General features: G+C 36.6%; 1 protein-coding gene across 2 annotated transcripts in view; it reads right to left on the reverse strand.

Annotated features, from left to right (window-relative positions):
- The window catches only part of RRAS2 (RAS related 2), a 126,508-nt gene that overhangs the window by 48,117 nt on the left and 55,787 nt on the right, over positions 1 to 22,604 (reverse strand). For both annotated transcript variants that reach the window (XM_081279194.1, XM_081279193.1), the window contains exons 2-4: positions 8,272 to 8,359; positions 7,105 to 7,207; positions 6,831 to 6,939 (exon numbers count right to left, since the gene is read on the reverse strand). In XM_081279194.1, coding sequence (XP_081135320.1) covers positions 6,831 to 6,939; positions 7,105 to 7,207; positions 8,272 to 8,359 — 300 coding nt within the window. The remainder of the gene's footprint in view (positions 1 to 6,830; positions 6,940 to 7,104; positions 7,208 to 8,271; positions 8,360 to 22,604) is intronic.

The following is a 22,604-nucleotide window of genomic DNA, read 5'->3' on the forward strand; positions in this document are numbered from 1 at the left end:
CAGGATTTTTACCAATTGGTTACCAGATATTTTGTATTCTGTGTTATACATATTCTTCAGCTGTCTTCTACAATGCAATTATTTGAAAACAATCTGATTGTTAGAGGTCAGGTTTTAGGTTTTGTTATGGAATACTAAGAAAAAAATTTAGTGCAGGGCTAGTTTTGCCCCACTACTAAGTATACAACCCAACACCCCCCAAAAATTAGGTTTTTCATTCTTCATGACTAGAATATGAATTATTCCTGGACTCACATGAGCTGAAATCTGTTCTACCAATTTAAAACTCCATTCCCAAAATTCAACAACCTAAATACAACAACATTTATTACATTAATGTACATATATCCAACAATCACTTCCTAATAGTCTGGGTCCTTATTGCACAACAAGACAGCAGACAAGTTCAGTTAAACATTGGTAAGCCCAAATTTATGTAAATTTTAAAGTTATCTTCTCTTTCTTCAGAATAATATATCTATTAATAAGGACTAAGAGTCTGAAATATAGATGAAATTATGCAAGCAATTAACAATAAGTATGGAAGTCAAACAAGAAGAACAATCTTTAAAGAGCCATCAAATTAGAAAGGATAATTTCTATTTTAAGAAAATTTAAGCTGGGTGTAGTGGCACAGGCCTATAATCCCAGCAGCTCCAGAGGCTGAGGCAGGAGGATCACGAGTTCAAAGCCAGTCTCAGCAAAAAAACAATGCTGGGGGACCTCAGTGAGCAACTCAGTGACACTTTCTCTAAATAAAATACAAAATAGGGCTAGGGATGTGGCTTAGTGGTCGAGTGTCCCGAGTTCAATCCCCAGTACCCAAAAAAAAATCACATTTTTTTTTAACATGGTAAATTCCTTCCTATAAAAATAACCCCAATGTAGTCAAAATTCTGTTCTTCTTCCTAGGATGTCATCTCTTCTCTCTCAACCTTAATATTCATATTTCTCACTAACCTTTCAAGACTCAAGCAACAAAAAACTCCCTCCTAGTGGCAATGATATCCCATCACACTCAAAGATCACCACTGACAAAATTCATAATAGGTGATACTAAAAATTTTAGTTATGTTTTCTTGTTCTCCCACCACTTTAAGATGTCCTCTGAGACAAGTATTAACAACACATTTATTTGTCTTTATACCTCTAAGGCTTAGAAGAATGCATGCCAATTAACTCAATAACTACAAGTAAATGGAGTGGGATCAATCAAATAAGTAAATCCGAAAATGAAACAGGATATAGGAAGAAAATTTAAATAAATACTTATGATTTTTAAGTCAGCCAAGCACAGGGGCATAACCTGTAATCCCAGAGACTCGGGGAGGCTGAGACAGGAAGATTACAAGTTCAAGGCCATACTAGGCAATTTAGTTGAGACCCTATCTCAAAATTTTAAAAATTAAAAAAAAGACTGTGAATGTAGATCAGTGCTAGAGCACCCTGAGTTCAATTTCCTGTACCATGAAAATAAAGATTATAAGTTAATCTCAAATTGTTTGTTATTGTAAATTTGACTTGGGGAGGAAAAAAAAATATGTCCTTAAGAATACTGCTGTCTTTCTGCTCAATTGTTCCTGAAAAAGTTATCTGGCGCTGAGCATGGTGGTACACACCTGTAATCCCAGCAACTTGGAAGACTAAAGCAAAAGAATTATAAACTTGAGGCCAGCCTCCACAATTCAGCAAGGCCCTGTTTCAAAATAAAAAAGGGCTAAGGATGTGGTTCAGTCAACTGGGTTCAATCTCCAGTACAAAAAAGGAAAAAAAAAAGTCACCTTACCCTACCCATCATGCATAATGTAATATAGATCAAGAGGGATGGCAAATAATCTATCTTTGTACATAGTTAAGAAAATTAATGAATTCATAGTCTAGATGACAAAAAAAAAATCTCATTGCTAAGATTGTTTACATGGGTCGTCGTCCCCCTCGACCCACGCCACCCCCCCCCCCGCCCCAACTGGAGATTGAACCCAAGGGCAATTTACCACTGAGCTACATCCCCACCTCCTTTTCTTTTTATTTGGAGACAGGACCTTGCCAAGTTGCTGAGGGTGGCCTCAAACCTGCGCTCCTGTGCCTCAGCCTTCAGAGTCACTGGAATTACAGGCGTATGCCACTGTGCCCAACTCACTTATTTGAAGTCTGGTTTTACATCACTGTCTTCCAGGAATCAAGGAAACAAGAGTTTGTACATATATTTCTGGTCAAGAGATCTGTACCCACATATATGCTTACCAGAGGGCAGCATACTTTTAACTAAAAGGCACTGTGACAGCACTGCCACCACCAAAGCAAACAAAAAGAAAACACATTGTGAAGACCAAAATAAAAGCAGACTGATATCTACATAAACAAATATTTTCTAGAGTTCCTCAACCCAGAGAATTTTATAAAGACACAAATACTAAGCCTTATCACCTGGATATTCTATTTGGTTGGTCTGAGCTCTACTAAGAATTGTTTTGAACATCCAAAGTAAATCTGAAACAACGAATCCACAGACCTACTTTTGGGAACTTTGAGACTCAGTTCAAAGGCACAAATTATTCAAAATCCATAATAATATGAATTCAAGTAGTACTATATATTCCCAAAGAAAGAAAAGCAAAATGGGAATGATGAGAGTAATTTTATCTGAACAAATCTGGCTTAAAAGGAATAAACTACCTTTCCAACACTCAGGGATATGTCAAGTTAACCCATTAGGTCCCAAGTTTTCAATTCTGCAAATATTTCAACAAAATTGACATAGATACATTAGAACACGTTGAAAACCGTGACCACAGTTTATATAAACAGTTTATATATACATAAACAGACAGAACTCAAAAAGTAAGAGACAGGATTCTTTATCCTAGGATGCCATAGGGGGCACACTGTGTCAAAGCACTGACAGATGAAGGAGACTGAGTTGTATTTTTAGTAAAAGTATAAGGAGTGCCTTTCTCAACTTAATGGTGACCATTAGCAATTAAGTAACTTAACAAGGGGGAAAGGAGAGAGGGCAGCTAAGGTGAAGGAGGGAGGGAGTAAACAAAAAAGTAAAAACAGCTAGTTTCTATACAGCATAGAATCAAGGACGAGAAGCTTGAAATCAGATGATGTATCACAAAAATCCACCATCCAAACCCACACACTGCCTCACTAAATTTCAGAATCGATATACAGTCATACTTACCTACTTTCATATTTTAGGAAGGTAAGCAAATCATTCATCTATATTTTCTTCCTATACCTTTGATAGGACAAACAAAATCAGCAATCACTCCGTAAGTGATCAGATTAGTGATTACACTAAACGACCAAATTCTTCAGACCCTTTTTTATTTAATGTAAATCTTGAAGACTGTTTTATCTACTATTTCATCATGAGGGCCTAGAAAATATGATCAATAAATACTGGGTGAGCTGAGTGCAGTAGCACATGCCTATAATCCCAGCAACTCGAGAGTCTGAGGCAGGTTAATCCCAAATTCGAGGCCACTGGACAATTTAGCAAGACCATGTCTGAAAATAAAAAGGGTTGTGAATATAACTCAGTGTTAGAGCACCCACTACCACAAAAATTAATACTGGGTGAGTGGATAGATAAAAGGATAAAATAAGTCAGCCAAATCCACAGGTACAGAAGCAAAAGCACAGTAAGCAAAGCCTTTTCTGACTTATTTTTAATAGGTTTCAGAACTGAGGAGTTAGTGGTAGGAATGCCCGCCCCCCCACCTCCCCCCCACCCCCCCACCTCCCCCCCACCCCCCCACCCCCATCCACAAGTTCGAAGAACTAAGATAAAGTCTAACAGATTATATCTAAGACAAAGCTGGGTGGGGTGGGGGCTGATGGGGTCCAGGTCAGCAACATAGCAAGCCAGACTGGTTACTGAGAAAGAACATAGAGATGACTAAACAGTAGACATCTCTAAAAAAGGGAGGAGAAATTTTTGTAGGATACCTGTAGCCTATACAGGTAGAATGAGTAAAGGTTCAAAACATTCTAAGCATTACCTTTAATTCTGAAGAGTGACCTTTTAAAAAGGCAAAAACCTTTAGTATATAACATTCTCAACTTCAATAGCACTGAGTATGCCCTTCAAGGCTTAGAGAGCCCAAAAGAGAGAACTATGGAGCCCTCACACACCCTGGAAATAAAAGAAAATGAAGAGAAGCCAACAAAGGACATTGGGGAGGAGAGAGGACGAGTAGGAAATGATATCACAGAGTCAAGTAGTATTTCAAAAAAAAGAGAAAGTGATCAACTGTGTGAAATATCATATCATCAACATTTACAGAAGTGGAGTCTTTGACAATGGCACAGAATGAATGATGTCAATATAGGCAAGAATAACAGATTGAAGGAAGAGGAGAAACTGTTCTCAGAGAGAACAGACTCAGTTTCTGCTGTTACTTTTTTGTTTTTAAGATGGGCAACTCTGTAGCATGTTGTATGATGGTGGAAATGATCAAGTAAAAGAAAAAAGCAATTGCTAAGGTGTTATCCATAAGTTGGGGAGGAGAAATAGGATCCAGGGCCCAGTGGACAAGCCAGTCATAGAACGTGAAATTTATCACATAAGTGGGAGAAGAAAAACCTCATTTACTAATACAGAACTAATAATTCTGTATTAGTAAATGTGGGCATAAGACTATGTAGAAATAGGAAAATATCATGCACCATCAGCTGAGAAAAGAAAAGAAAGTATTACAGGTGAATAACAGGTAAGAAAGCAGGTAATAACTATCCAAACAAGTGAGAAATAAATGGAGTAGGGAAATATGGGAGGATTTCCAATTAGCTCACATAGGGGTAGTAGTCATGACTTTAAAGTGAGAGTAATCAATATGCCTGACTACAGTGCAAAGGAACCCAGAAAACAGCAGACAGACAAAGCATCAGGAGTCATAAAATTTGTCTTTATGCTTGTCATGCAAAAAACAAAATATGAATGAGCAGAACATTGGCCACTAGGTATCAGTCACTTATTTTACACTCTTCTGAGATTTTTGGTGTAAGGCGAGGGCGAGGGCAACTTATGTCTATGTATATGATTTAGGGGAAAAAAAAAAAAAACAGAATAACTTACTCCAAGCTAATAGTGTATATCTTTAAGGTGATGAAAATAAAGAAGATATATTTCCTATGTTGTGCTTAAGTTACTTTTTAACTTAAATGAAAAATTTTATGATCCCATGATATACAGACAAAGCAAATGCTACAGTATGTGAAATACCCACAAACCAGTGAAAACTGCACGCCATATACTAGCAAATTCCAATACAGAGATTATAGACCTTACCCTAAGCTAATGATGGTAAGGGTTTGGTTCTAATGGGCCTATATCCTCCTGCTCTCCCTAATCCACCACAACCTACACAAGACTATTCCAGAGAATCTTCCCCACCACTTCATTACTGGCGCTAAAAAAAAGTTTGAGAAAAGATCCTTTTATACAATCAAGGCAAGGCTTGCTGGGAGCAGAAATTACCATGAGAAAGGGAAAACCCCTTCTTCACTGCTTATCTACTTTGCCATTAATTCTCAGATCTAATGATATATGAAGTTTCTAGTGCTAGAAAGAAACAAGCAGCAGAAGTAGACAGGTTCCATCAGGCAACACTTAATAAATATAATTTAAGTTCAGAAACCCCCAAGGAAATAAAAAGACCAAAATTAAAGTTTATATTGATTTAATATAAAGAGCACTTTTCTTTTGCCTTAACTTTATAACAATTCTGATTTAAAGGAGACGGGGCAGGAAAATTTATTCTGCACTTAGTGTCATCAAGAAATATTTCTAAATCTTAGCATGAGAAGAAATATCCTTCCTCTTGAATATCTTGAATTTTGTGTGTGTCCAACAAAATTTTTACAAATAAAGCACAAAGACTATGTTTTAAACAGTTAACTACAAAATAAAAGCCTAGCATCAACATAAACTGAGCTGTTTATCAATCAACTTTTCTTCATGTTTATACTGTTCCAATAAACTCTTTCTTTTCCCAGTACTGGGAATTAAACCCAGGGGCACTCTACCACTGACCTACATCCCCAAACTTTTTATTTTTTATTTGGAGACAGGGTCTCAACTAAGTTTCCCAGGCTGGCCTGGAACTTGGATTTTCCTGCCTCAGCCTCCCAAGTGACTAGGATTACAAGGCGAGTACCACCATGCCCAACCCAACAAAAATCTTTTTGTCAACGTAAGGTTATATAAAAGCCAACAAGAGAAACAATTTAAACAATTATTCCAGATGTGAACGAGAAACTAAAGACTTAAATACACCCCAAATAAAGTAGGACTGCATCAATTTACAGCCGACATTCTTCCTCTCCCCTACAAAAAATGAGTGAACAACACATACCCAAAAAATAAATAAATAAATAATAAATTTTTCAAAAAGTGAGTAAGAAAACAAGTGAGAATAAGTTTGCAACTAAATATATTCTTATCTTAAAGGCTACTGGTGTTAGAGCAGGCCAGTGTGAAGAATTAATAGAAAATTCAGTCGCTGAAGTTAGGAAAAATTCAAATACTGTAATTTACATTAAAGTCAGTCTCTAAACAAAGAAAAATTTCATATTAACAGTAAATAAAGTAGGCATTTGAGATTATCTAACTAAATTAGAGTTCTTAGATATTACCCAATAAATCTTCTTTTTATTGTTTACCTAATGTAACTTCTCCAAGATCCAGTGTACTAAACTCATCAATAAATACCGAAGTGACATCAGCACAGTTGTTTGTTTTTGATCATAGGACTTTCTATTATTTCATTAAACTCATCACTTCACTTACATGATTTTCCAGCAATGAAATTCCTTCTTACCTGTCTTTGATGATCCAGGTCTGCTTTATTACCAATTAAAATCATTGGAAACTCATCACGATCCTTTACTCTGAGAATCTGTCTTTGAAACTTATAGATTTCTTCAAAACTTAAAAAATAAAATAAAATAAATTAATTGATTTGACCAGGAATCATAACTCAACGAGCTCCATATTCCAGTTAGTATTTTATTATTAAAAACAAGAGAATCTAAATTCAATAAAATCATGATGTAGACAGGACCAATGGCCTACATTTTAATATTGCTACTAACCTGCCTCTATCTGTGACTGAAAAGACCAAAAGGAAGCCTTCACCAGTCCTCATATACTGTTCTCTCATGGCACCAAACTCTTCTTGTCCAGCCGTATCCAAAACTAAAGGGAAAAAACAAACAAAAAAAAAAACAACGTGTTTTCATTTTTTATGAACTGCTCCTCTACAAGGATAGGCTCCTTTCGTGTGGGTCCTCTAGAAAGCCTTACTCTTGGTATAAAAGGAAATGACATTCCTCTCTCTTAATACTTTATTCTTAATATTAAAGACAAACATATTCTAATGGCAGACAGTTACAGAGCTTATTTTCATCAGCACAGATCCATTTTACAGTTAGAATATATTAGCATACCAATTACAAGGTTAAAAATATCAAACACATCTATGCAGACAGAATCAGATAACCTCTGAAATCACTTGAATATTTATCTCCTCCACGTAAAGATCTGTAAAAGATATTATAAATTCAAGAAAGAAATTGCAGTTGTTACCTGTCCCCACGCCACACAAATACCAGACTTTGGACAGGTGCTAATACATTTCTTAATCTCTATGAATAAAAGAATCACACAAATTAAAAGAATAGGGTTTTGGGCTGGGGTTGTTGCTCAGTGGTTGAGTGCTTGCCTTGCATGTGTGAGGCACTGGGTTCAATCCTCAGCACCACATAAAAATAAACAAACAAAATAAAGGTATTTGTTCATCTACAACTTAAAAAAAAAAAAAAAAAAAAAAGAGCAGTGTTTTCTCCTGTGTGGAAGTGGTATATTTAACCAGGCACAGTATTTGTTAAAGCCTCTGGGCTTAAACTCTATGGTCACTTCCCCAGTGTAGTCTTTGCCAAACAGCAGGAAGAAATGAGACCTGATTTACTATTTCCAGCTGTACCAATAAATACATTTCAACAAATTATAAGACCAGTCTTAGCAGAACAAGATCAGTTCAATTACTGTTTCACCTTTCATTTACAGAGACAAATTTAAAATTGACCAATATGGAAAAAAAAACTGACCAATATACAGACTCATCAAAACTAATGAAAAAGGCATGCTTATATTGAAGACCTCATCTAATATTTCCATTATACTATATAATCAGCAAAATACCAGAGGTAACTTTTTAAAAATAGAACAGATGAACTATTAAAATAAATAAGTTTACTTACTATCTAGTCGGGCTGCTCTGTCATCTATCACACACTGCTTTGTGTAGGAATCTTCAATAGTTGGATCATAATCTGTTACAAAATAGGACTGTAAAAAAGAAAAAGGAAAAGAAAAAAATTCATGCCTATTTGTTAACTTTATAGAATTCCATTTAGTCCAAACTAATCAAGATGTTTTCACTGTACTGGGGTTTATTCTACTATATGTTAATTCCCTAATAAATGAGTCTCTTCAGAGCACCTTCCAAGTGAAGAAAAGATAACTAAATATCTTTGGATTATCATATCAGAAAAATGACAAGATTGCAAATCACCTGCTATAATTTTTTATAATTAAAGCTAAGAATCTAGAACTCAAGTTCTAGAAAAACTAGAAAAATCCAATAAACTGTAATTCAGACCTACTTATATTTCACATAAACATCAGTCCTAATGATAAAAATAGATGCAAAGAAATTATAAGAAAGAGGGCTGGGATTATAGCTCAGTTGTAGAGTGCTTGTCTTGCATGCACAGGGCCCTGGGTTCAATCCCCAGCATCACAAAAAATGAATATATCACAAAAAAATACACACACACACACACACACACACACACACACAAATGAAAGAGGCCTGGAACATTCCTTCCCCCACCTTCTTTTCTCATTATTATTCCCCTTTCAGCAGAAATGATGCTTCAGAAACATCATTCAGGATTACTTCATCTGTAGAAATCTCAAACTTCATCTAATCTTTTCATTTTTAACTTAAATTATATTTCTGTTTATCAAAGCTTCACAATTATTATCTTTTAAATCATCATCAAAAGAATGGGCAGTTAGAATATCATACTTTTCTTTTAAAATGTTCTAAAAATAAAGCAATAATCTAAAAGAAACCATTTCTCATTTCTTATCAGAAGGTCAGTACCTGTGATACTGACTTACTCTTCTTCTGGTCTATCTTCTTTGCTCTCCTAGGGATCAACTTCCTCACAGTCCACTGTCCCACTGACTCATTTTGACTCATTTAACAAAACCTGAGAAAGGACTCAGAGGAAGAAAGCTTAATGCTAGCTAGGATCCAGAGCCAATTGTTTTTGGCCATTCTTCAGGAAAGGGTTCCTGCAGCAAGTCATTGCTCTAGGAGCACAGAGTTCTTAGGTAACATCCCTCAACTTGGTGGGCTATGCTCAGAAAGCTACTCAATAGGTACTCAGAAAGGAGTCAAGAAAACCCTGATTTGGGGAGGATACTAATCTGCCTGCTACTATGGTTTTACATATTCATTTTATTGGAAAAGTCTTTTCCATAATTTATTTTTATTTGAGGAATAACCTTAACCATAGAATTCATTACTCATAACTGTATTTCCCTCTTGATGGTCCCATTTAAAATGTATGACTTACTAAGAAAAAAAAAAGTCTGTTAAAGAATCATTTACCAACAGTAGCAGCCATCTGCAGCCATCTCCACCATCAGCCCCCATGTGCATTTAAACTGAACAGGTATCAAAACAATCCTGAACTAAATGTTGGCACTCACACCCCTTCAAAAAGTAAATACAACTGGCAACAATTTTCTTTGAACTTACTACTCTTAAACAACATCAAACTGCAATATTACACCAAAAAAGTTAAATAAGCATATTATTCATACTTTGAAGATGAGTTTCTCTTAAGATATGTTTCTTTGCAGCCACCTGATATTTCTGGACATCCCTTCATCTTGTAAAACCTGAAATTCATTAGCTATTCCCATTATATGCCTGAAAGTATTGTACCATCCCTACTACTTTGATTGAAAATAGAATGAATAAACAAATATTATTAAATATATTTTTACAAATGTGCAAGCCATACATGATAGCTGGAATTCTTCAAATATGATGAACTTTTATACTGTGGTACTAAATCACGACATTAACATGCTGAGCCCAGTGGCATATACCAGCTACTCAGAAGGCTAAGGCAGGAGGGAATGCAAGTTCAAGGCCAGTCTGGTCAACTTAGTAAGATCCTACCTCAAAATAGAAAAAAGGGATGGTGATATAGCTCAGTGGCAGAGTGCCCAAGTTCAATTCCAAGTCCTAGGGGGTGGGGGATTTAACATGTATCATTCATTGGTTTATGTGACTTTGAAGTCTATTGTAATAAATTATTTGTTTTTCTTTTTAGTAGTTGTGGAAGTTTCATATTTCCTTTGAATGTCAGTTCTTTAAATACAATATTACAAGACTTCCAAAACTCTGCTAACACTGGCATGGTTTTGTTCCACACACATTAATTTTTAAGGTGAACTAACTTGGGATTTCTAGATATTAGGTCCACATCTCATCTTTACTACATCCTATTTTCAAAATTTGTCTAAAGACTATCATCATCTTACTATATGCAACTTTTAAAAAGACATCCTCATTGAAAGATTCTTTCTAGGGAACTCACTCTAGGGTCTGTAAAAAATTCTTTCCTGGGCTGGACATAAAGCTCAGTGGTACAGCCCTTGCTGAGTATGTGTGAGGCCCTGGTTCAATACCCAGTATTGGGAGGGACACTTTTCTGACTAGGGGAGCAGTTCAATGGTAGAACTTGCCTAGTGTACACAAGGCCATGGTTCAATTCCCAGGACTGCAAAAAAAAAAAAAAAAAAAAAAAAAAACCTACCTTCCCTTTCATAATTCATTCAGTAAGTAACAGGTCAGAATGTGCCTAAAATAAGCATTCATTGTACACATATAACAAATATAACCATCACTTGCCACCACAAAAACATAACATTTTTGTCACTTTAACTCAGGTACCAGATATTTGAGGCAGCAGACCACCAAAAAGTAATCAGTCTCTGGTGATGGTCAATCCTGAATTCAATTCTAACTCTGCTACTTCAGATCTGTGGCAAATCACTTTACTTCTCTACCTTTAGCATCTATAAAACAAGAAGAGTCACAAAAGCTTGTGGAGCAGATAAAAAGATGCATATAAAATGCCAAGACATGCTGATGATTAATCAATGACAACCATACAATAACTGCATTACTTTTCTCATGCAATTATATATCTGAACTGTTGTTCTTATTCAATTATAAAGACTTCAACTATAAAGACAGAAGCAGCTATAACAGTTCCAGTCCTATTTACACCACAGACCAACCATGTGATCTCTGGTACTTAGTATCTCAATGTTGTAATTCAAGATAAAATATTTTCTAGATATGAGTAGTAATCACACGGGTATATAAAAAAGTAAAAATCCATACAATTAAGATTTGGGCATTTTATGTATATGAATTATACCTCTAGATTATACAAATTAAGTAGCTTGTTTCTTATAGAGTTCATTAGTTTCTTTACACAGTACATAAAGCCCCACACAGTGTGATCTGTGATATTCACTATTCAAAGCATTATATCCCACTTCCTGAAACCCCTCAACACAGTTTTCTTGCTTTCTTGATTTCAAACATTTGTAGAAAATTACAATTCTAGCATGGATGGAGCACCCACTATGTACTCTATCAGTACAAGGTCCCTACTTTCATGGAGCCCACTGTTTTTAATACAACATTAGTAACTGAGCTACTCTTAGGGACAGAGGAGTTGGGAGTATAAATGTATAGGAAGGTCAAGGTCAAAATTATTATAAAGCACAATACCATTCTTGTTCGGAAGGCAACAAACTTAAACAGGTTAATACTGAAGTAATGCATAGGGACTATGTGTACATTCACTTTAAACATAAACCTCAGTAACATGCCAGAAAAGAAAACAGACTCTTTCCTGAAGCTGAAAGTTACCAACCATAGTTCAGAAAGACTATTATGTGGCAGAAGTGGGACTGGGGGCAGGGAGCACAGTATTGCATTGAGCTACACAGAGGAGGTTCACTCAAGGGCAGGGAATAAGAATACAACAAAGGGTTCAGAAGAACACACTGAAGGAGAAAGGAATTGGAACTGGAGGAAAGTACCATGCTTCCCTGGTAACACACCAAAGTAGAAGGCTCCTAGCCACAAGAAAGAGGATGCTCCATTCATGCTAGCATTGCAATTTTCAACAAATGTCTAAAATCAAAGGGCACAATGCCTCCCAGGTTGTTAAGAATAGCAAATGAACTTCAGTTTCTTTAATTTAGGGTAGGAGGAACTATTCCATTCAGACTGAGAAATGTATTTCTCCTGATAAAATCTGGTTGTGTAAGGTTGTGGAAAACCCTTAATAGCACAAGCATATTATGATAAGCAGGAATCATTACACGCCTCTAGATTGCACAAGCAGCCCTCTAGTTGGCCTCCTAAAAGCTATGTCAACTCACTATCATCCTATTCAAACATTCTATGTTAAGGATGAAAAGAAGGGGAAGAGGAAGAGAGCAAATGAGTTGCCCTTCCGCATTCAGTATGCAGGAGTGACAATTCACTTTCTCCTGACACTAAGTGGAGGAAAGTGTAGTTCCCTAGTATGGCCACAGGGTGGTGTCGGGTCTAGGAACTAACAAGGACTGGGAGTTTATCGGAGGTTCTGGTAAACAGTGAATTCAGTCCATTGGTTAAGTCTACTACTCTTGCACAGAAGATATGAAGCTAAATCTGAGCGACCACAGAGTTGTTGTAAATAAATGAGCATTTCAGACATTCTCAGGATTCTTGGGAGTCCTCAAAAAGAATAGGGGGTAGAAAGAGGAGGGAAAGGAAACAAACAAGTGTGGGAAAACTGTGACATGAGTCTACATAAAGTCTACATAGGTTATGTTATACTGAAATTCTGAAATTCTGCATATATGACAATTTCTTACTAAGATTAATTTTGAAAAATCTTATAGACCATAAGAGCTATAGAGAGTTAAATCAATAAAAAAGGATAAGGGCTAGGCATGATGGTACACATCCATAACAGCTACTAGGGAGGCTGAGGCAGGAGGATCACCAATTCAAGGCCAACCCAGGCAATACAGCAAGACCCTATCTCAAAATAAAAATAAATTTAAAAAAGGAATGGGATGTAGTTCGGGGGGTGGAGCACCACTGGATTTAATTCCAAGAACTGCAAAAACAAAAAAAAAAAAAAAAAAAGAGAGGGAGGGAAAAAGGGAAGATGCAAAAAAAAAAAAAAAAGAAAGAAAAAGAAAAAAGGATAAGAGATCCTTTGTCAATTCTGAGCTTTACCTTTCCTATCCTCAACTATCCCCCCTCCCTTCCCCTCCCATCTTCTCTCTCTACCCCACCTACAGTCACTAATATGGCATTATGTAAAAATGTGGATGTGTAACTGACGTGATTCTGCAATCTGTATTTGGGGTAAAAATGGGAGTTCACAACCCAGTTGAATCAAATGTATGAAATATGATATGTCAAGAGCTTTGTAATGTTTTGAACAACTAATAATAAAAAAAAGAAAAAAGGAAAAAAAAAATTCTGAGCTTTATGACCTAGAAGGCTGAGGGTCTGGTTTGGGGGTTTGGGGGCTTGTTTTCCTTGCTCAGAGTATTTTCTGGGCTTTTTTTTTTTTTTTCACTTTCCCTCTCCGTGTTATTATCTCCTCTCTTTCAACAACACATGTATCTTACTATATTGTTTTATATTTTTACTGCCCCTTCCTCCCTCCATCCAACTAGAATTTAAACTCCTTAAGGGCAAGGACTTTTTCAAAAGGTAAAATAACCTGCCTAGAGTGTCAACATCAACTCACTGGTAGACCCAGGACTGAAATGGAAGATTCTGAGCCCCTGCAGCTTTCCTACTGGGCCTCTCCAGAGGGTTCAGTCAAGGGCAGGAAATAAGAATACAACTTCTTTCCTGCTTCCACTGCTCCCATAGAAGTAAGATATCCCCAATGACAGCAACAACATCCACCAGGGATTAAGTATTTACCATATGGCAGGCAGTTTATAACACTTTATTATTGGTTAAATGTACTTTCTTATTTAATTCCCACAACGAACCCTTCAACAGATAGTCCCTTTTTACAGACTTTTTTTAAAATGAGGCACAAAATTATGTTACTTCTTCAAGGTCACCCAACTAATAAGAACTATTTTATTTATTTATTTATTTGTTTGTTTGTTTATCTGGGGCTGGGGATGTGGCTCATGTGGTAACGCGCTCGCCTGGCATGCGCGGGGCGCTGGGTTCAATCCTCAGCACCACATAAAAATAAAGATGTTGTGTCCACCGAAAACTAAAAGATAAATATTAAAAAAAAATCTCTCGCTCTTTAAAAAAAAAACTACTATTTAAATTTAGATCTGATCTTAAGCTCATATTCTAAGACTATATTATTATTGTTCTCTTAAGCTCATATTCTAAGAATATATCATTGTTGTTCAATAAAATTCATACAATATTCAAATTTTTCATTCCTTTGCTGGCCTATAAAATGAATAAAAATACCATGAAAAATAAGGAGCAAAAAAAAACAAGACTAACAAATTCACATTCCTGCCTCCTTCTTGAGCTCCTGCTCACTCATCCATTCCACACACATACACACACCAGAAAAAAAAAAAAAAGTGAAACAATCTAGAGGTAAAATCCTGATTTTTCTGTCCCCCCCTTTTAAGTTAGCATTTCCTTATTACTTCTATCAACATAATATGTATGTTTTTAAAACCATGATACAATAAACCAAAACACGAGATTTCATAAGGACTTGCTTTCTTTGAGGACACACATTTATAAAGTCTTTGTTGTAGGCAGCTCAATAACAAGAAAATACAAGGGCTCTGGAGTCAGACCTGGAATTCAAATCCAGATGCCATCCTACTTGCTAGCTGCTTGAATTCCTTGCAAATTAAAACATCTCTAACCCCCATTTCCTCAATAGGGGAAAAAAAAAGTAAAAACTGGGCTAGTTTAAGGAGAGCATATTCCAATGCCCACTATAAATGTGGCAAAAGAAAGACAGCAGACAACAAAAATCTTCCTGAAAGCAGAAAGAATGAACCGTGCGGGTGGGGGACAGCACACAGTTGCCCCTATGGATTTTAAGGTTGCAGATCACCAGTTCCTGCTATGTATCCTCCATTCTCCTTTTCCAGCCAGGAGCACTAGATGAGATTACCCTATCCCTGTCCTACCAGTAATTCCAGTGTGTGAGACAATCTAGGGAGGCTGCAGAAAAAGAATAGGAAGAGAATGAACTGTGCAAGTAAGGCAGGCCAGAATACAGCTCTACAGTTGTACTAGCTATGGGAAACTGAAATAACTCGCTTAACCTGTCTAAATCACAATTGTTCTGCCTATGAAATGAAGAAATACCAACTTTAGAGGATCACTGTAAAAAGTAAAAATATGTACAAAGCACAGTATATGACACACAGAGGCATTAATAGATTTTGGCAAATAAAACCCAAATCACATCTTGCTTTCTTTGCAAGGCCTTCAACACTTCAACACTAGAAAACTATCTCAAAATAGTTTCACCTTAATATTCTTGTTACCCTAGCTTGGGGAGTATAGCTCAATAACGGAGCGCTTGCCTGGGATGTGCACGGCCCTGAGTTCAATTCCCAACACCACAAAGAAAGATGAATTCTCTTACCCTTATGGTGTTGACAGTCTGAATTTTCCCAACCTCAAAAATTCCATCTTATTATTAAAAGTTGTGACTTGAAAAATATGTGTGCCATGTGACTGGTAGGCAATTTTAAAAGGAAATTATAACTATCTTTTCATGTATGTGTACATAAGAATATATAAATAACTCATAAATGTATAAATAACAGACTGAGCTCAATAGGGCTCAAAATAGGGCATAAAATTTTTCTGCCAAGTCCCTCTGTGGGCATGTTTTTTCCTTGATCCTGAATGAAATCAAAGAAAGTCTCAATTTTTTTCTAGTCATCCTTTGATTATAAAGTCTTCTTCAAATCACTTTCAACCCTCAGAACATTATAATTCCAATAATCAAGATGTCTAGCACAGTGTCTTAATTACATTAGTCAATACTCATCTAAATTAAAGCTAATTTAAAGCTTCTTCCTTTTTCTAGCTTGTCTGAGAAGTCTGCAACTAGGCTGGAGGTGGAGGAATGTCATCTTCCCTCCCTGTCTCAACCTCTTATTCTGCATATCTTCTGTCTGTTCAGGCTGTCCCTGGTTCCTTCAGGGTGGGAGCTGAAGAAGTGAAGAGGGCTAAAGTAGGAGGTGGGGGGTCAAAAGGCCACACCAATTAAATGTGATGTTCGGGCTTTCTTGTGAGAGCCTATAGGTTTCCTGAGACAGTGCCCAAAGTGAGGCCTTTGACATAAAATTCTTAGGCACTGAATGAAACCTGGCCATTTACAATTCCAACCCTGAATCTCTGGGGTTTTCACGGATCCTTCCCTCCTGACTTATGTCACTTTTTCGGTGACCATGTACAATGTCCCTTTTGAAATGTCTTTTAGCTGATTCCACTCAGGAAAACACTACCATCTTCCCAAGTGCAGAATACTTAAAACACAAAGCTTCTTCCTTTCCCTAAACTCGCAGCCTGGGGGCTACTGAGCCCCAGATTTGCATACTAATTCTTATGACCCTGCCCCCAAACTCCAGGGGATACTAGTCTAGCTCTTGGACTGATTCTGTTAAAAGTCCCACCCACCATTTGGCTTAAATGCAGGGGGCTTAAGAGAAACATACCTCATCTCTTTCCCCCACTATGTGTAGAGGCAAAAAATACTAAAGGTTCAAATGCTAACATTTCTCCAAAAATGTCCTTGTCAGAGCCTTTAACACTGAATACTGACTCTCTAACAGTAAGTGTGAGCTAAGTGTACAAAACCAATTCAGGTCTACCCTTTATGCAAATCAGGGTAACTGGGCACTTTCTGTTTTGGGGACTTCGATAAAACTAAAACAGATTACAGTTCCAGTAAAAATCCTGTCATATATGTCCCAGGACACACAGAATTAGATTTGATGTGCCCCAGGCACAGCTCATGCTTTTTAGAACTTTCTTGGAGTCAAGTAATGTGCCACTTTGCACATATTTAGAATCTCAAAGTACCACACATATTTAGAATCTCAAAGTACTGACCAATAGGAAGCCCAATAACTGTGAAGATCATAATGAGGAATTAAGAATTAGTTTCCCGGGTCTGGGGTGTTAACTCAGTGGCAGAGTGCTTGCCTAGCATGTATGTGTAAGAGACTGGGTTCGATCCTCAGCACCACATAAAGTTTTTTTTTTTTTTTAAATTTTAAGGTATTATGTTCATCTACAACTAAATATATAGATAGAGGTGTGAGAATTAGTTTCCCTGAGCACAACAAGGACCTAGTTAGCTATCAGCAGTCTCTATTTTCTAAAACAAGTGCAGTGCAAATTCCTCTGGTAACACTAGAGAAGACCAGAGTAACTTCAGGCAGCTGTGAGCCAGAGAGGAGATCTTCCTTGTGTCACTTTTTAACAGCAGCTGTCAAGTCACAGAGAACCTTTGTTCCCTACAACACCCTCCCTAATTTTTATGTCAAATGTTTCCAATATGCTTAATAATCCTAACTCAAATGTATATTTTTTTCCTGATTGAAATTAGTATTCCATTTAACCTAACATGTACAATCACAGATATCTCCATAATTTATGACCTGGAACTCTACTGCAGTACTTTAGAAGCTACACTAAATCCAGTATCCTTTTAGTTTCTTTTTAACAAAATTTAGTCAGTCAAGGTATTTAATTGTCTCAGACTGCCTAAAGCAACCATGTGCCTTTCAAGGGATATCTGTGCAACTTCAGCTATCATGTATACATCTCATGGTATGGTATGGTATATAATTGCAAATGAATGGACCTGGTATGCCACCAGCAAAAATACAGTACAAAGTCAATGAACAAACTGATTCTATTATAAAAGTTTATTTCTAAGTCAGTTATATGGTACTCTTTTCCCCAGGGAAATCTTTTTCTAAATTATAGTTGTATGTCATAGCCCAGACCATAAAGCTAACATCTAAATATGGTCCTGAACCAGTAAAAGGCCCACTTTCTAATCTCTAAAGCAAAGACATCTGGCCCAAGAAGAAAATGGGAAAAGAATTTTTCTTTTTCCAGAGCAAGCCCAAAGCAAGACTTCTGAAGAAGAAAATCTTGTTCAGCACGCGCGCGCGCACACACACACACACACACACACACATGCCGTATATATTCCAGCCTCTTAAACCTTCCTAACTTCTGACTATTCCCTGGCTTTCAACTCCTTATAAAAACTTTACTGGAATAAAACACCTCACACCCACCTACCACTCTTCCTACTGTTCCTTCCTCTCCCAGTTTAAAAGTAACAATTCCCAGGAACTAGATGAAATATCAGTCTAAATAGAGTACATTGTAGTAAAGGAGAGAGAACAGTCAAGGAGGAGGAAGGGAGAAGAGGAGGGGAAAGTGGAACAACAGCAGCAGCAGCAAAATACTAAACCAAAATGAATTTATGAACAGGTCAAAAAGAAAAGGCTTCGGGCTATGTGAAAGGAAAATTACTCGGGGTAAATCACCATTTCATGATGTCAGCTCTCCAAAGGAAGCTTTACTTAATCTGAACTGCTTTTATCCTTCCAAACTCATGGGCTTTTTTTTCTCCTACTCCCTCCACAACCCAACTACAACTTACAAAACTATCCTACTGGGTAGATGAGACTACACAAAAATTTATAGTTCTTAATGCCAGCGGATTTTGACAACTGTCACAAGAGGAAAAGGGGCCAGGAAGGATACAGCCACTATTCATAGATATGAATTATTTGTAGGTAAGACAAGTTTAACTTAGTCACCACCTTTCATCCTTTTTTCATCTTCTGTATTCATCCTTCGGAGCTGGCGTAATATTTATAAGCCACTGAGCAATCATGAGTCAGTGGCCTGTTTTAAGCAGCCTGAAAAATTTATTTCCTTTGAACTATTAAACATTGGTTGCTTTCACATTGTATTATTGTATTCTCATTTCAAGAGACAATATATAAAACCTAAATAAAGTCTTAAGGATAAGAATTAACAATTTTTTAAGAAAACAGTGATGACTATGCAAGCCGAAATAATTGATAAACAACAGAAAAGGATATCTAAGCCTAGCTGGTATGTTATGTAGACATTAACAAATACTTCACACTATCCCCATAGGAGGCTGGAGAAAATTCCATTACTGTCTTTCATACCAAGGCCTGTCTTTGTCTTTCTGTTCTTGCCCTGGCAGAACTTCACCTTTCTAGGGAATCCATCCCATCCTTCCTATTCCTGTAGCTGCTGTTTTAATTAAGTTATTCTTCCTTACCTTCATCTCAAGTGGACCAAGAATGACGGAATCACATAATACTAACCTCTGTAGCACACTTTAGATGAACCAGACAGTGCCTAGCCCTACCTTAGCCACCACCTTTCCCTACCAATACCCTTCCCACAGTGGGGTTCCTGGGTCCTGGTTCTTTCTGTAGGCTCAACCTCTCTACAGACCTTAGTGCCAGCAGAGATTGAAGGAAGAAGCATTGTTAGCTTTGATATTCATCTGACCCTGACAGGATACTGTGATGGCGAAACTGCTTTTATTTTACTTGTAAACCTCACCGTGTTTCCTCCCTCTTCTCACAGAGTTTCCCAGTCTACACATTTTCTAACTTCAGCATGATCTCTTATCATTGGGCTGTCTTTTGCTCTGGAATCTTTTCTTATATTGAATCTCCTAAGTAATCCACGCCCTTCCTAGAATCAGGGTCTTATTTTTGTCATTTTTAAGAGCATTACTGGGATATAATTCAAATACTTTAAAATTCATTTAATGTATACTAATGGTTTTTAGTCATCTATAAGGTTGTACAACAATCACCAACTCCAGAACATTTTTACCACCCCAAAAAGTAATTCCACGCCCATTAGCAGTCATTCCCCATTTCCCCCAACCCTTGCCAGCCCTAGAGCCACTAAACCACTAATCTACTTTCTGACTCTATAGGCTTGCATAATCTAGACATTTCACCCGAGTGGAATGATACTATACATGGTCTTTGTGTCTGGCTTCTTTCACTTCACATTTTCATGTCATGTTCACGGCATGTTATCAGGACTTCATTTCTCATTTCTTTTTATGGTATACCACTATGGATAACTCTACTCATTAGTTGGGTTGTTTCCACATATTGGCTATTTTGAACAATGCTACTATGAATAATCATATATAAATTACTGTGTGGACACGTATTTTCATTTGTCTTGGGTATATATAACTAGTAGCAGAATTGCTAAATCATATGGGAACTTTATATTTTAACTTTCTCAGGAACTATCATTGTTTTCCAACATGGCTGTACCATTTTACATTTACACTGGCAATATTTTAGGTGCCAATTTCTCAATATCCTCACCTACACCTGAAATGAAACATCTGTCTTTGTATTACAGTCATTCTAGTAAGTATACAAATGGTATCTCTTTGCAATTTTGATTTGCATTTACCCAACAGGATATTGAGCACCTTTTTGTGCTTATTGGCCATTTGGACATCTTCTTTGTAGAAAGTTCTATTTGAATTTTGGCCCATTTTTAAATTGGGTTGTCTTCTTATTATTGAATGCAAGAGTACTTTATATGCCCTAAATACAAATCCTTTATCAGATACATGATCTATACTCATTTTCTTCCCAGAGTCTCACTCTTATAAAATCTTCCTGCCATAAATAAGTACACAGTTCTTAAATTTCAACCTCAGACTGAAGTCCTGATACTAACCAAAAGTTTTCATAATTTCAACTTACATATATCCAGACTCTGGGTACTACTTGCTCCTATGCTCCACAAACTAGTTGTACTTTCTCTCACAGTTTTAGTATGATTGCTGCTAGTCTAGAATGAAACTTCCATTGCTATACCCACCCTTCTAACATCTCATTCACACATCCCAACAGTCTCCATCACAAAACACTTCCTCTGCCTTTATCATGCCCTAGCATAGTCCATTAGTTTCAGTATCCGAATTCACCCTATTTCATTAAATCTGGAATGCCAATCATAAGACTTCATTTTATGTGCCAAGGGAAAAAAATCAATGATATGAATCTTAGAAACAATGAAAAACAGTAGTTATACACAACAGCTCTGGAAGTTTGGTTATATTAACCCCATTTTACAGATGAGACAATTGAGACTCAGCAATTAGGTAAAGTGACAAAAGTCAGCAAGCTGGTAAAACAGCGATCCAAATCAGGTCTCACTCTGAAGACATACTCCTTTCATTATATTTTATTTAACCTGTTATATAAACATCAAAGTTCATACCCTGCACAGGTTAAAAAATCCTAACCAGGCATCACTACCTGCCACATATAGTCCCAAATACTCAAGAGGCAAAGGCAGGTGAATTGTTTGAGCCCAGATTCAAGTCCAGCCTGGCCATCTCCAATTTTTTTTTTTTTTATAGTTGTAGATGGACAGAATGCCTTTATTTTATTTGTTTGTTTTTATGTGGTGCTGAAGATCGAACCCAGGGCCTCACACATGCTAGGCAGGTGGTCTGCCGCTGAACTACAGCCCTAGCCCTACAAATTTTTTTTTTAAAGTCAGTTTCATTCAAAGTGAAAACACTCCAGTGCTATGTTAAGAATAAAGTGTGTCAATTAAAAAAGAACAACACTCTTTGATCCAGCAATTTCACTTCTAGAAATTTATCCTACCATTAGATCTGCACATATAAAAAAAAAAAACCAACAACTGATACAGGCAAGGCCAATTGTTAATGAATTATCTTTAATTTAAAAGACTGAAAACACCATAAAATGTCCTTCAGCAGACATCTGGTTAAATTATAAAAAGTTCATTCAATATGAATATACTCCTGGGGATATAGCTCAGTTGGTAGAGTGCTTGCCTCACATGCAACAAGGCCCTGGGTTCAATCCCCAGCACCACCAAAAAAAAAAAAGAATGACTTCATGTACTAGCATCATGTAATCTACAAGATACGCTATTAAATGCATACACTTTATGTTTTTGCTTTATATGCAAGAAACTGAGAAACTTCCATTACATGTTGAAAGAAAAAGTAAGTTGCTGTGAGACATGGGTGGAAGGAAAAAAATTTTTTTTGTAGTTTTTGAAATTTGAAACATGTGAATAAAAAAGGGAACACAATGGTTTTGAAAGACCCAAATAGATTAAATATAAGCTCTTCAATAACAAAAGCTAGGCTTTAGTCTACACTCTAGAAGAGAAAACCTGTTTCTTGGCATTTAGCTATACAATAAGGAATTTGTTATTTATGATCACTCTTTGTAGCTCTATAATTTTATTATAACATATATAGGTCATTCAAAATATAATTTGCAGGTGCTAGAGAATTTCTTTGATTTTATGATATACAGAAAGAAATGGGGATTTAGGTGAGAAAGGCTTGCA

Source organism: Spermophilus citellus (genome assembly GCF_964194105.1).
Source record: "Spermophilus citellus genome assembly, chromosome: 2".
Classification (NCBI taxonomy): domain Eukaryota; kingdom Metazoa; phylum Chordata; class Mammalia; order Rodentia; family Sciuridae; genus Spermophilus; species Spermophilus citellus.